Source organism: Macrotis lagotis, chromosome 6 (assembly GCF_037893015.1).
Source record: "Macrotis lagotis isolate mMagLag1 chromosome 6, bilby.v1.9.chrom.fasta, whole genome shotgun sequence".
In the NCBI taxonomy this organism is placed as follows: Eukaryota; Metazoa; Chordata; class Mammalia; order Peramelemorphia; family Peramelidae; genus Macrotis; species Macrotis lagotis.
In genome coordinates, this window is record NC_133663.1 from 32819268 (window position 1) to 32833028 (window position 13761).

The window sequence follows — 13761 nt, forward strand, 5'->3', positions numbered from 1 at the left end:
ATTTTAGGTGTCTTTATATTCAGGGCCAGGTATGTAAAATATGTGGTAGAGAGAATAAGAGTAAATTTGAAAAATAGTGGTAATTATAGTTTATAGAGGGCCCCCAAAGTTAAATATAAGAGTTTGAACTTTACTGGATAAGGAATAGAGAACCATTGAAGGATGCTGAAGAAAGAAATGAGAGGCATAAAAAATTTAGGGAAAAGGGCATCCTTTTCTCTCTGTTGAAAAATTTAAAAATAAACTGCTAAGTAGACCTCAGTTTTTTTTTTCATGATTCTCTCATGTCATGGTTCTCTTTTTAAACAAAATTTACAATAAAATCATGTAAAGAAGACATAAAATTTCCTTTGATCCAGAAATTCCACTACCCCAAGGAAGTCACTGATAAAAACAGAACTATCCCAAGAAAGTCAGTGATTCAAAAGAAAACTCATATGCATTAGATTTTTATAGCATAAATATACACACACATATATATATATACATATATATATATATGCTAGCAAAGACCTTGAAACAATAGAATTCCCATTAATTTAGGAGTAATTGATCAAGTTGTGGCACATAAAAGCAAAATAATATTTTTTATAGAATAAATAATAAATCTGATGATGCTAAGAAGTCTTAGAAGACTTATATGAACTTATGCAAAGAGAATGCTGCTATACTAGGAAGACAAAAATCTACATTTGCTACCACATTGTAAATGGAAAGAGTGATGGCACCCATAACATTGTTGAAACCCAATGACATCAAATCCTAATGACCTAGCTTGGCTCCAAAGAAGGGAGATTGGAAGACATCTCCCTCCTCATTATGAAGCTAGACGATTATAGATGTGGAATGCTACAGATTTACTATGACTTGTTTTCAATATTCTGGACTGTTTTTGGTTTTTTTTTTAATTTCTTTTACTATTTTATTATAAGGAATAGTTCTTTGAGGGGGTGAGGGAGGACTCCATAAAGTGAAGCAAACAATAAAAGATGGCAAAAAAAATTATTTAAAAAAAATTTACTTAATTATGATAAACCATCATTTTATCATGGAGATAGAAAAATAATTAATTCATTGGTTCATTGGACTCATGAATGGATTCTTTTCATAGTTATTTTTGAGGCATTAGCAAGCCATGAATTTTCAGCAGGCATTAGAATTCATTGCTTTCTTTACCATTTTAGTGATCATGGACTTAGAACTTTGAGGAACCCCAGGGGAAATCCACCCCCTCAATCTACAGATGTAGAGACTAAACCTGAATGGCTGAGCTTAGAATCAAAACCAGATCCTCCAGGTCATGGAAGACACTAAACCTATGATCTCAGTGGCATAGCTACTTCCAAAGAAGAATATAAATGTACATTAGAAACTTCTCTGCTCTTAATTGTATTTCCATGGGTCATGGAGAGAGTTTAGGCGATTCTGAATCAGAGGTGTCATTGGAACTCAGGACTTATATAGTTGAGATTTCCTCTCTATCCATCATGCCAAACATCTTTTTTTAAACCAGTTTTTAATTCAGAGCTTTATGTAATTGTAGTGTATCATTGTTAAATTTGACTTTGAGAGAGAATTGAGTTTTAGCTTTATAACATTTGAATGAAAGTATCAGATACAATTGGACTCTTCCCAAAATATGCAGTGTACCTACCTTGTATGATTTCATTATTATTGGTCCAGATGTTTTCTGATTTCAGGCTGGATGTGAAATGACAATGTGGTTCATGATGCTATTAAGAATTTGACAAAATGTATTTTTTGTAATCTATTTTAATTAAAAATTCTTACCCATTAGCAAATTAAAGCTCACTGTCATTTTTAGGCTTCTAAGTGCAATTCTGTTATCCATTGCAGAAGGTTTATACAGAATCGATTTGACCATTTTTTATCCTGATTTTCCCCTTTAGGTCTCTAATGTCCAAGCAAGGACCGTCCTGCTTACATGGTCCCCTCCCACCGGCCTTTCAAGTGGCGATAGACCCCACAACAGCCCACCCTACCCCTATAGTTATGAAGTGGCCTTATCAGACAAAGGGAGGGATGGAAAGTATAAGATAATTTACAGGTAAGGTTATATGGGTCATTTATTTCTATACCCTTCCCATGAAGAAAAATGGAATAATCCTAATAAAATGAATGCTTTCCATTCACCTCTCCTATGAGTAAAGTTTATTTTTAAATCCTAGCAGTGTCACATATTAATCTTCTTTTGAAAAACAGTGTGATATGATTAGGAGAATAGTGAAGTGAGAATCAGGAAGACATCGAATCTCACATCAGACATTTTGCTGGCTGTGTCAACCTGTAAAAGTCATTTATTCCTCTGTACTTTGGGCTATTTATCCTGTGAATTGAGAATGTTGAATTCTATAGTCCCTTCTAAATCTGTGAGCCCAATGATAAAGAGCTGATCTCAAAGCCAGGAAGAACCCTGGGCTATGAACACTTCATTTATCATTAATCCCCTAAGGAGCTCTCCTATAATTCAGAGATTAATTTTCCCAAAGGTATATTCCAAAATTCCCTGGACCAGTGGAGTCAAAAGAACCAGTAACCTATATCCTTTCTCATGAAAATTTTTTGCCAATGGTTTGGGGCTCTTTAGGGCTATAATTCCTTATCCTTCCCCCCACGTTCTATCCCCTTAACTCTCTGCCTCAGCCATAGGAGTCATCACAAATAGATGGAACATAGGGAATCCCCTCCCCTGTTCCTGGCAAGGAACTGGAGAGCTTTAAGGAGTGATGGTCTCTGTCCTCAGGATAGCAGTGGCTTCTAACCCAAGTCAAGAACAGTGAATATTCTCCACTGATGTCCATTAGGGACTTTGGAGCTGCTAACCCATTTTGACTGGTTTCAGACACACTGTGGAGTAAATAGCTTTTGGGGGCCAACCTCAGAATCAGTCTAACCTCTGCATTGGCTGTTGATGCTCAGGGAGAATGTCTTCCAAATCCCAATCAACTGCTGTGTCCAAAAAAACTTTTAGAGAGTAACTATTCATAATTTCAAGGCTTCCTCTTCATTAGAAGGGACATTTTCTTTTAACATTTGTAATTTGAAATTTAATTATTACTATAGTAATTATAATTAAAATTAAAAATTTCAAATTATGGCTAATTTGACTAAATTTTTACCTTTGAGTTTATTTAAAAAATCATTTTCTGTGATTTTTTAAAAAATGAATACTTATTTTATATTTGTATTTATCTATAATATATAAAATTAAAATAATTATTGTCATTATAAAAACACCCTTTGGAAACCAAGTAGAACTTTCCAATAGAATTGAACGCATCCATTTTGAGTATGTTAGTTGAGCCGAGTAACTTGTGCTCTGACTTTATCTAAATGCTTTCGTTTTTCATTAACAATTTATTTATTCAGACTTGCTGTTTGCAAAGCTCAGTGTCAGGTGCTTGGGTTCGACCAAAATGAAGTAGTCCTTGGCCACAAGGAGTGTGCAGGCTCCTGGAGCCACAAAATGAACACATTAGTGACGGGGTACAAAGTGGAGATAGAGACCAACAGGTGAGAGAGCAGGATGCTCATTTCAGCTTCTGCTGACCTCAGCACCTCAGATGACAAGGGTCATGACATAGCTCCTTATATTGGTTCTGAAGAATGATGTGATCCTGCTATAGAAGACAGGCCAGCTGTTGACTTTTGAATTATGACTTTGGGAAAATTAATCTTACAGTTTTCTGAATATAGAAAGGCATCCCTTAGTGTTTATTCTTTAGCAAGTCTAATATCACCTTTTCTTTCATCTCCTTTTAAAACCAAAAAAATAGGACCTGTATTGTTTCTGAAGCTGCTTTTAAACTTAACCAATGGTTTCTTTTTTTAGTGGAGAAGAATTAGAATGTAGCCTGAAAGACCTTAGGCCAGCCACAGATTATCATGTCAGGTGAGTTGTGGTACCCAAGCCTCTACTGTTAATGCATAGTATGTTCGTTTTCTTTCTTTTCTCTCTCTCCCTCTATCAACTGACTCGCCAGAAGGTAGGAAGTTTACCCAAAACATAACTTGAAGTTTAATCTGAATTATTTTTTTCTCCATCACTTTCTTAAGTCTGGATAATCAACAAAACAAAAAATCCATCAGTCCTGGTTTGTAGCATTTCCAAATTTCCAAGGTAGATTTAGTCATTGTCTTTCTCCAACTAACTGGCTCCTACACCCCCCTGTCTTCTAGCCCAGTAGTGTCAAACTCCCATATAGAACACTTTTGCATTTTGACTTTGAAAATCCCAGGTCAACATTATCAGCGCTATAGTCTATTTTTCTTTCTTTTTTAATTTTGTTAGTCATTTCCCTGGTCCATTTATTCTGGAGTTGGACCTCCCCCTTTCTCCCTTAAAGCAGAGTCTTAAATCTCTTTCTCTTCCTTCCTCTCTCAGCTACCTAGATATTAGACCCAATTAAAAATATGTCATCGCTCACTTTAAAAAACATCAGAATGATTTGAATTTCCCAAAGAACCCTGGATTTGTAATCAGCAGATTTGGATACAGACCATTTAATTTCTTGTATTCACATCCCCCTAACTAGTGCAATTTCTCACACCCAGCAGGTGGTTAATAAGTGCTGGATCTTTAATGAGTTGGTCCTCTGCCAGGGTCATGCCAGCATGGTTTTGGGCAAGTCACTTCCCTTTCCTTGGCCTCCATTTCCTTCTCTGTAAAATGAAGACGATGGATCAACTGGTCTCTGAGGTTCCCAGCTCTGAAATTCTATAAACCCTTTGATTCTTCCCCCAGTTTCCCATCACAGGACATTTTTGGTCTCAGAGATGTTCTCATCACTCAGCAGCCGCAGGAAAGTTTGGCCCTGTAACTTTCCCAACAATGCGATCTTGGGGATAACATTTCCCAGACCAATTATCTCGTGATGAGACCTCTCCAAAAACCTGCTTTCAGTATGTGGCCGCCCTTGCCGACAGGGTGATGGGGCTCCGGCCGATCAGGTTACTGGTAGGCTCGGGGCTCGGGGCGGGGGGAGGGGGGCACATTTCTGAGAATCCTCATGTACCTGTTTGATCAACATTTAGCCAGGACTTGAGTGTTTAGAATGTTCAATACTACATTAATTGTGGGGCTCGGTTTTGTGTCTTTTTTTGAAGGTTGGTTTTGTTTTCTTCTTAAATGAAATGGCTTTCTTTTCTCTGAATGGAGAGCAACTGGTTTCCCTAGCTAACTGGAATTTTAAAATAATAATTTATTGTTTTCCCCATTGACATGTAATAATAATTCTTAACATTCTTTTAAAAAAATTTTGGGTTCCAATTTCTCTTCCCCCTTCCCTCCCCCTCCTTAGCTTCCTGGCATTCCCCAAACCAGTGAAGATGTTGGAAACATGAGACTGCCAGACCCAGAACCTTAGAGCCTGTCTTGACTAGCACCTTTATCTTACAGACAGCAAAAAGAACCCTTGGTAGATTAGGTGGCATAGGATCTTAGCAATAGAGCAGGAAAAAGTGCCAAGTGGGCAGCTTGTCTAGCTCCCTCCATTTTACAGATGAGGAAACCGAGGCCAGAGACAAGTAAGTGACTTGGTCAAAGATACTGAGACCAGATTTAAACCTCCGTTTCTCTTCACTCTGGATCTGAGCCATGTAGCTTCCCATATAATGGACATGAAAAGACTCAGAATGCAATGTCTCCATAAAACAGATAACATATATCCACCAGCATTTTTCCAAGAGGGCTTGTTAAGAACAATGGAGCTGGCTTATGGAATTTCATTGTGGTGGTCATTGGTTCATCAGAATGTAAAGAATAACAATTTAAATGAACAAAATGTCTTGCTAAGTCCTACTTCCATACCTATTTGGGCTACCTCATTTTCATGAGACATTTGACTGTACTGTGTGTATATATATATATATATATATATATATACATATACACATATATATATGTATATATATATACATACATATATATATGTGTATATGTATATATATATATATATATATATATATATATATATATATATATATACATGTATGTATATGTCTCCACACCAGTGCAGTTGCTTACATTTCCTTGGGACCCTGCCAAGCATAGCTTTGGGGACTGCTTAAGGAAAGATTGATTGGCAGGTTGGTAGAGGGACCAAAGAGCCAGTTTTCCCATCAGGAAACTGGCAGCTTATCTCTCCTACCTCTGACTCATTGTGTTTGCTTGTTTGAGAATTAAATATTTTAGTTCACATGAAGAAAAAATTTTCAATAGTAAAAGCACAAATATGAAGAATGAATTAATGGCATCCCACTTTTAACCCCCGAGAATGTAGAGTTCTAATTTTTACTGTATTTTCTGTTTTATTCATATTAATATGGCCTAGAAATAAGACCCCTAAACTAATTTAAATTTAAAAGCTATTGTTATATATGACATATCATTTTAATTATTAGGAATACATCAAATAAAATATCAAAAAGGAATACATCGTATTCCATTTTAAACAAAGAAATGCTTGTTGTTTCCCTGTACTGAGCTTCGGTAGGCTATAATTAATTAATTGAAAATACTAAGTATTAATGATTACTAATGATTCTACTTATGTTTATGTTTGGAATCTAGAACACTAATAGAATTTCATGACATTGACCTCTCAATGCCATTGTGGCTAACTCTTTTTACTACTGTCCATTGGTGACAAGATACTCCTCTCTATAGTGAAAGGGCATTCCCATACCATGATTTCACCTTAATAATGGAATCTCAGATCTGGCCAAATGTAATGCAATCAGAATAAATCTGTTTTCATAGGCTTGAAGGACAGTAGGTTCTAAAACAAAATGAGGAGAACAAAATTTTCTGGCTTAGAAAAAAGAAATTAGGTAGAATTCCTACAAACTTCAAAATAAAGATTGTTTTTTCCTTTTTTGAAAGAGGCAATGTTATAAAAACAACATGACAAGAACCATCCTCCAATTTTGTTTTTCAATGGAAAAAAAAATACCCCAGCAGACCTGAAAGCCCAGGTTTCCAAAATTGGAACCATTTTCAGCTATTGAATAGCTTAGTTCATGCCACTTTCTATCAGAAATTGGGAAATTATTGATAAAGCACCAAAGTCCTATGTGTCCTTGTCTAATCTTTGAAAAGATATTTAACTCTAGTGCCTGAAATCAGAGCCGATCCTTTGAATTTGAATGACTAGCCTCTACTGGCTTCCATATTGGCATCCACCATGAGGATGTGCCATTTCTACTATGGATTGGGCATGTGCTCTTGGCGGCCCTGAATTTGAGTGGTGGGAAGACACCTTAGCATCCATGCATACCAACTCCTCCTTGAATTAAATCTCAGGACCAACTGTCCAGCTTTCAGTTGTGGAGAGAAGAAGAAGGTACTGCCTCCTTCTAAAGACTTTTATTCCATTTGGAAGCAATTCCTGTTAGAAGCTTCTCCTGATGAACCCCGATTTAGTCGTCCCACCTGCAGTTGCCTTGGCAACACCTAACCAATATGATCCATGGGCCAGAGGTCTCCTGCCCTGTTGTAGAAGGCGGCACTTGAAAATGTCAGTGGAGGGACTAATGTTGAGGTCTTTCTACATCTCCATGATTCTGAATTCAAAGGAGAAAAAGGGACTGGCAAGAACTGAGAACTTGTCATCATTTGAGTAGTAAAAAGAACACTCCGGAAAAGCTCTGGATAAAAACTGAGATTAAAAATTAGGATTTCTTTGGTCTTTGACACAGAATCCATGTGTATGTATGTATGTGTTCATGTGTTTCTTTTCAGAGTATATGCAATGTACAATTCAGTAAAGGGATCATGCTCTGAACCCGTTAGCTTCACCACTCACAGCTGTGCCCCTGAAAGTCCCTACCCACCCAAGTTGTCACATCGGACCAAAAGTTCACTCACTTTACAGTGGAAGGTAGGTTGATCAGAGTGCTGAAATTATCATACTGATCTAAATATGAGTTGTGATCATTATTTAATTTTTATATAAATGCTTCAATGATTAGTATTTAATTGTTACTGTTTTTCATGACTCCATACAGTATCTAGTGGGTTTTTTGGTACAAATGGAGAAGAAATCTAGAAGGGGACATTTTGGAAATATTTCATCATTGTTTATTTTAGTGGGAGCCAGCAGATGCATCTCTACCTGTCATAGGAGGGGGAATTCAGTGGTCAGAATCAGAACCCAAGTGCAAGAGACCTGCTTAAAACTTAGCCTGAATTCTACCAAGTTCTATGAGATGAGCAGGCAGGCAATCTCACAATTACCTACATTCCAAAAGGGTTCCCCTGCAAAAATGAGGATACGAAACCATTGAACTCTTAGATGGTCACCTTGAATTTCATTGTTTTAATTAAGTAAAAATTCCTGATGACTTCTTTTTTTTCCTTTTTTTCCTCTCTGTGTAAGTGGTTTTGATTCTTTTCATTTCAATCATCACTATGAGTAATGCTTTTCAAATCCTGCCAAATATTTCTATGCACAAGTCAAAGAGCAGATAGCCTAAGTGACATATTGACAAAAACTGGACTGAAAATTAGGTTAATCTTTGAACACAGCCACTAACAGTGTGTTTGTATGTATATAGGTGTATACTTCTTGAGTATACCTGATACAACTTTAATTAAATGTGCTAACAGTTTTGTAAACTCCAGAAAGACCTCTTTTCATTGAGACTAGATAGAGGCGAAATCACTGGCCCAAGAAGGAGGATGGAGTAATGAAAGGTAGCAATTATAGAATAATTCAAGGCAATGCTATTTAATGCATTTCAAAAAACAGCAGATAGCTGTAGGCAGCTATTGTTAGTCCCCAACTTAACACTGAATGATAATCCCAATGTTGGTTTTAAATTTGCTGACATGAACCTCAGAAGCTTTTCTTCTTCCCCCCACTGGAGGGGGGAATAACTATTGGGCATGGTTATTAAGGTCAGATGCCAGCCCTGAAAGACCAAGATGACCCAGATTTTTCTTACTGTCATAGCTTTTAGGCCGATATAGTAAATTCTTATGAAAAGCATTGCCAAAGCCACTCCAGTGTGTCAGAGACGGAAGGGACCTCAGGGACCAAATCATTCAACTTAACCAAGAAATCTTGGTGTGATGCCCCGCCACCAGTGTGACCATCATGATCCTCACTTTGCCTGAAGACCTTAGTACTTAGAAACAGAGACAGCAAACAGCTGAGAAAACCACTTCCCAGTGAGGATCGTTTCCACATAGTATCCCTAGAACAAGTTGTGAAATGTGGCCAGGGGAATGATGAAGCTTTGCTTCTAATGGTTCCCTGTGAAGCCCAGGCTAAGCCTGTGATCCTACCTGGGCAGGTAAGCACAGGATATTTCTGAAGGAAGTCATCATTTCATGACTGTCTCAGCCAATAGGCCAGAGGTAAAATTGGCTTAGAAACTGAACCATCCTATTTTCTCTCCTGGCTTCCAAGGATCATGCAGGTCAGTGATCACCCAACTTTCTGGACTCTCGGCTCCCTGTCATTGTTGACTTGATTTCTTGACATGTAGACATCACCTCCTAAAAGTGCTCTATAGCCTAATTTTACCTCTCAGGAAAAAAAAATAGAATCAGTTGTCAGTTTTGTTTTGAGGACATTACAGTACCTTTGTCAAGATAACTAAAGATATCCTGGGGAATGAAATAACCACCAGGGTTGAGCATCACAGATTTAGACTCTGCTTGAAGCCCACTGGATGAAATCGTGGTCTTGGGTGGTCCACCACCATCCCAGCAGTTTTAATAATTAAAAAAGAGAGCAGTCTCTTCACATCGACATTTTCCTTTTATTGACTTAGTCCTCAAAAATACATCCCCAACCTCTTCAGTACTCTTGGAAATGAAAGCTCTAATTTCAGTTTCAGTTTATTTCTTGATGGACCTCCCACACTTTAGAATTTCTCAAGTTATAAGAGATTAGTAGACACGAGGCTTCCCTGGTGATGGTGGCAGTCATCCCCCTCCCTGCTTTACTTTAATTTTCTTTGCTACGATCGAAGAAAACCAGTCTAAAAGATTTCCAGACTACTGTGGCATGAATGGACTGCCCATTATGTCTTAAGACTCTTAAGGGCAGCCTCCAAAAAAAGAAACCAAATGCACAGCTTCCTCCCTCAGGAAGTTTAAAGTGTAGCTGGTTTTGTAGAGAACATGCTCACTCTAGTGTGATTTATGAATGAGCTTAACAGTGAGTTACCGAGGGACATGAATTCTGTTCAGTAGCATCTGGAAGACAAATTGTAAGGTTTCGTTGCTGGGTTGGCTTCTGACTGGCTGGGTTATGTATGGTGGGGGTTTGGACGTCTCGAGAGCACTTGTAATTTATGCAGTAATATGGTGGTCTTTGGTTCTGTCGAGACATTGAAGAATTGGAGGAAGGTGTTGAGTTGGATCCTCTGTGGAAGATCTGCTGAAAGCTCTCATGAGAGACCTCACAAGAACAGAAGCCGAGGGTGGGCTCTAGTCTACAGTGGGGAGGGACTCACACCAATAAGATTTCAGACCTGTCCTTGGTAAAGTGGAGGGAGAGGATGGATGTTTGAGTTTAAGCTATACTAATTTCCTTTTGTTTCCTTTTTTTCTTTTAAGGCACCAATCGACAATGGTTCAAAGGTCACCAGCTACCTTTTAGAATGGGATGAGGTAGGCATCCTTTTATCCATTTGTTAAAATAGCATCCATTAAAGAGAGTTCATCGACCAAATGGCATGCTACTGGTATCAAAGAAATATTCTGCACAATTACCATATGAAGGATGGAAAAAAGTGAGAAGATGCAATTATAATTATCGATCATTGAAAACTAAGGCAGAACAAAGCAGTAGACACACAACTCTCAGTCAAATGAATGATCTCAGTTAGATTTAAGAATGCTTTCCAAATTAAAAATAAAATAGGCTCAACTTATTATTTCTGGCAGTTTTGTTCTATACTGTATAATTATTAATCAAGCATCATCAGTTATTTTTTTAATCTCTTGATGATGTCCACAAACTGTCACATTTAAATTTGAATTTTTGCATCCTTTATAAATCATGGTTATGTCTAAAGAAAAATATTTCTTTTTTGTTTCCCTCCCTTTGTCATGTCAATAGAGGAGTCATTTTTGACTCTTTTAAGTCAACTCATTCTCTCAATCTGTACTGTATGGAAACGTATGGAAATTCTTTCATTGTGTAAAACCCATGCTGGAATTGATGCCACCCTCTTGTGGCATGGATGGGCTGTTTTTGTTTTTACAATCAGTCTCCTCTTGTCTGTATTGATTCTTATCAGGACCTAGTTCCTTTGTGACATGATGCTGATCGACAGCTTCTCAGCTTGGAAAAGACATACTTGGGAAGGCCTTGTTTCTCACACGTGCCATTCATTTTTAGCAATCTGGGTCTTGGCTCTCTTTGGCCATTTTTTTGTTGTTCTCTTTTATTTCCCAGTGATTATCTCAGTATCAGCGATTTTGCAAACAGCCTGGAGATTTTTGGCACAGGAAATAGCAGGTCTAGGAAGAAGAAGGTCATTCCATTCCAGATGCAAGATAACTAATATCCTTGGATTAAACTTTAGGGAGTACAATGATCGAGAAGATTGCAGATTTGGGCCAAAAAAAATGAATTAATTATCAAATCTTGTCAGATGTGGAAAACCAAAGGCATTGTTGTTGTTGCTGTTGTGTGGTTATTTAATTAGCTGTAAAATGATCACTGTCCAGTGGGATTTTCGAGGTAGAATTTGACGTGTGAGAAGACCCTTCACCACTTTCAGCAGAAGCTTATTTCCCCATCTGGATTACATCTGAACAGACCAGGTTCCAAGAAACCAAAAGACAATGATCTCTTGTTCTTAGGAACTCGGCAAGGAGCTCAGGGTATGCAGGCTGTTTAAGAGGCAGGCTTGACCAGGATGCCTTACAAATACGGCATTATTTTATTTAAGGTGGTCTGATTGAAAAATGAAACCGCCCAGACAGTCCCTGCTGAGAACATGTTATAGGAGCCCAAGAGAGCTGGGAATGAGCTCGACTGGACTGTGAACAAGTAATCAGTAGCATCTTCCCATTCCCCAAAGGATGAGTGAAATCCCAGCAAAGGCCAGCTTACAGATGCTTTTCAGTTTTTTAGTCTCTCCACCAGCTTGACATTTTTCTCGTGTCCTGAAGTTTCACAGAATCTCGTGCTTTTCTAATTTTGCGGGTGGCTCAGTTTTGCCTCTGGACCCTCTATTTGTGCGGCCTGCCTCTCTCTTTGGACATCTCTGCGGACCAAGTTTCAGTCTTTACTTCTTGTTTTTCCTGTGGTCATTGGCCTTGGACTGATTTCATGAGTTAATTGAGGTCACAGTGACCAGTGGAGGGACTTGGATGGGGGACCTGCAAAGAAAGCCCAGGTGTTACAGGAAATGGGGATTGTGACTCAGTTGTTAGCTTTCTTCCTTTTTAGTCAATAATAGAAGTATCTTGGCAGAATGAAGGAAAGAAATGAACAGATCCTATGTCTGAGCTGAAATGTATAAACACTATCTCCTGACCACTTCCAGCCACAAAGGTCCCAACACAGGTGGCCTGGGGTCCCATGCTTAGTGCCATCTTGTTTGGACTTCCTTTTTCTCTTCCATTCTTTTGTTTCCTTCCTTCCTTTTATTCCTTTCCTTTCTTTCTTATATTTTTTCTTTCACTCCTTTCCTACTTTGTTTCCTCTTTCTTTGCATTTCTTCTTTTTCTCTCCCTTTCTATCTTTCCCTCTCTCCCTTCTTCTTTCATTATGTTATAGATAGAAAGCAGGATAGGTGCCATAGTACACAATTGAGGAATTGGTAAATTTACTCCCTGGGAGCTCTGTAGCTCAATAAATCACCAAATCTGGACCACCAAATGCCCATTCCTTCTTTTTCATAGGGATCTTGTGACAACTGAAGGGCATCCCCTCCTCCTCCCATTCCAAGGTCACCTTGTATGTGCGCTTAGGATCAAATGAAGTAACACATGTAAAGTACTTTGCAAAACATAAAATGTTGCCTTTTAGCTCTTTTCATCTGTGTGTGTGTGTGTGTGTGTGTGTGTGTGTGTAGCTTGAATTTATTTAGCACTTGAAATTTTGCACAGCACTTTTTTAAAGAATTCACATTGTATTGGCCCAAATGGCCAAAACCATTGCCATAATTTATTTAGATTTTCCAATCAAGTGCCTAATTGCATTACCATCCTACATAATGACTGCAGTGTGGGAGCATCCTTTCCCATTAGATTCTTATTGAACTGTCATCTACCATTTTGAATATTGAGACACAACTGTCATGAGGGAGATCCTCGAGAGTTCCCCCAAGATGAGGCCATCGATGAGTCTGCTCTGAAGCCTTTGACTTGTCTTTTTTCTTAGAAATATACTCCTTGGTCCAAGTCTTAGCCATTTGCCTTGAGATGACCAGTCTCCTTGTTCCCTGGGCTCCCCTTTCAGGGCTCCACAGGCCTGTCAGAGGCTCTTACAATTATTTCCCGTTCTACAGTGTTCTGAGCCAGAAGGCATTTTTCCTGTAATTCCTTGGGGTGATAGCTGAGTCGTTAAAGGCAGGATATCATTTTCAGGGCAACTTCCAACTTGAAGGGCTGCTGTGAGTCATCATCACATTTTAATTTCCTTTTGGTCACATACCCCGAGTTTGCATTTCCGTCTCCCTCCTGATACTAATGAGTGATAGTCTTACTGATCACAGGCTGAGAAGAGTTTGGGTGTGCACCATGGCTTCTGCCTTTCTCTGGCAGGCTTT

General features: G+C 38.3%; 1 protein-coding gene across 1 annotated transcript in view; it reads left to right on the top strand.

The window, feature by feature from the left end:
* FNDC3B (fibronectin type III domain containing 3B) overlaps positions 1–13761 on the top strand; it is a 351337-nt gene that overhangs the window by 260114 nt on the left and 77462 nt on the right. Inside the window, exons 8-11 of the mRNA XM_074190931.1 lie at positions 1911–2068; positions 3854–3913; positions 7763–7901; positions 10592–10645. Coding sequence (XP_074047032.1) covers positions 1911–2068; positions 3854–3913; positions 7763–7901; positions 10592–10645 — 411 coding nt within the window. The remainder of the gene's footprint in view (positions 1–1910; positions 2069–3853; positions 3914–7762; positions 7902–10591; positions 10646–13761) is intronic.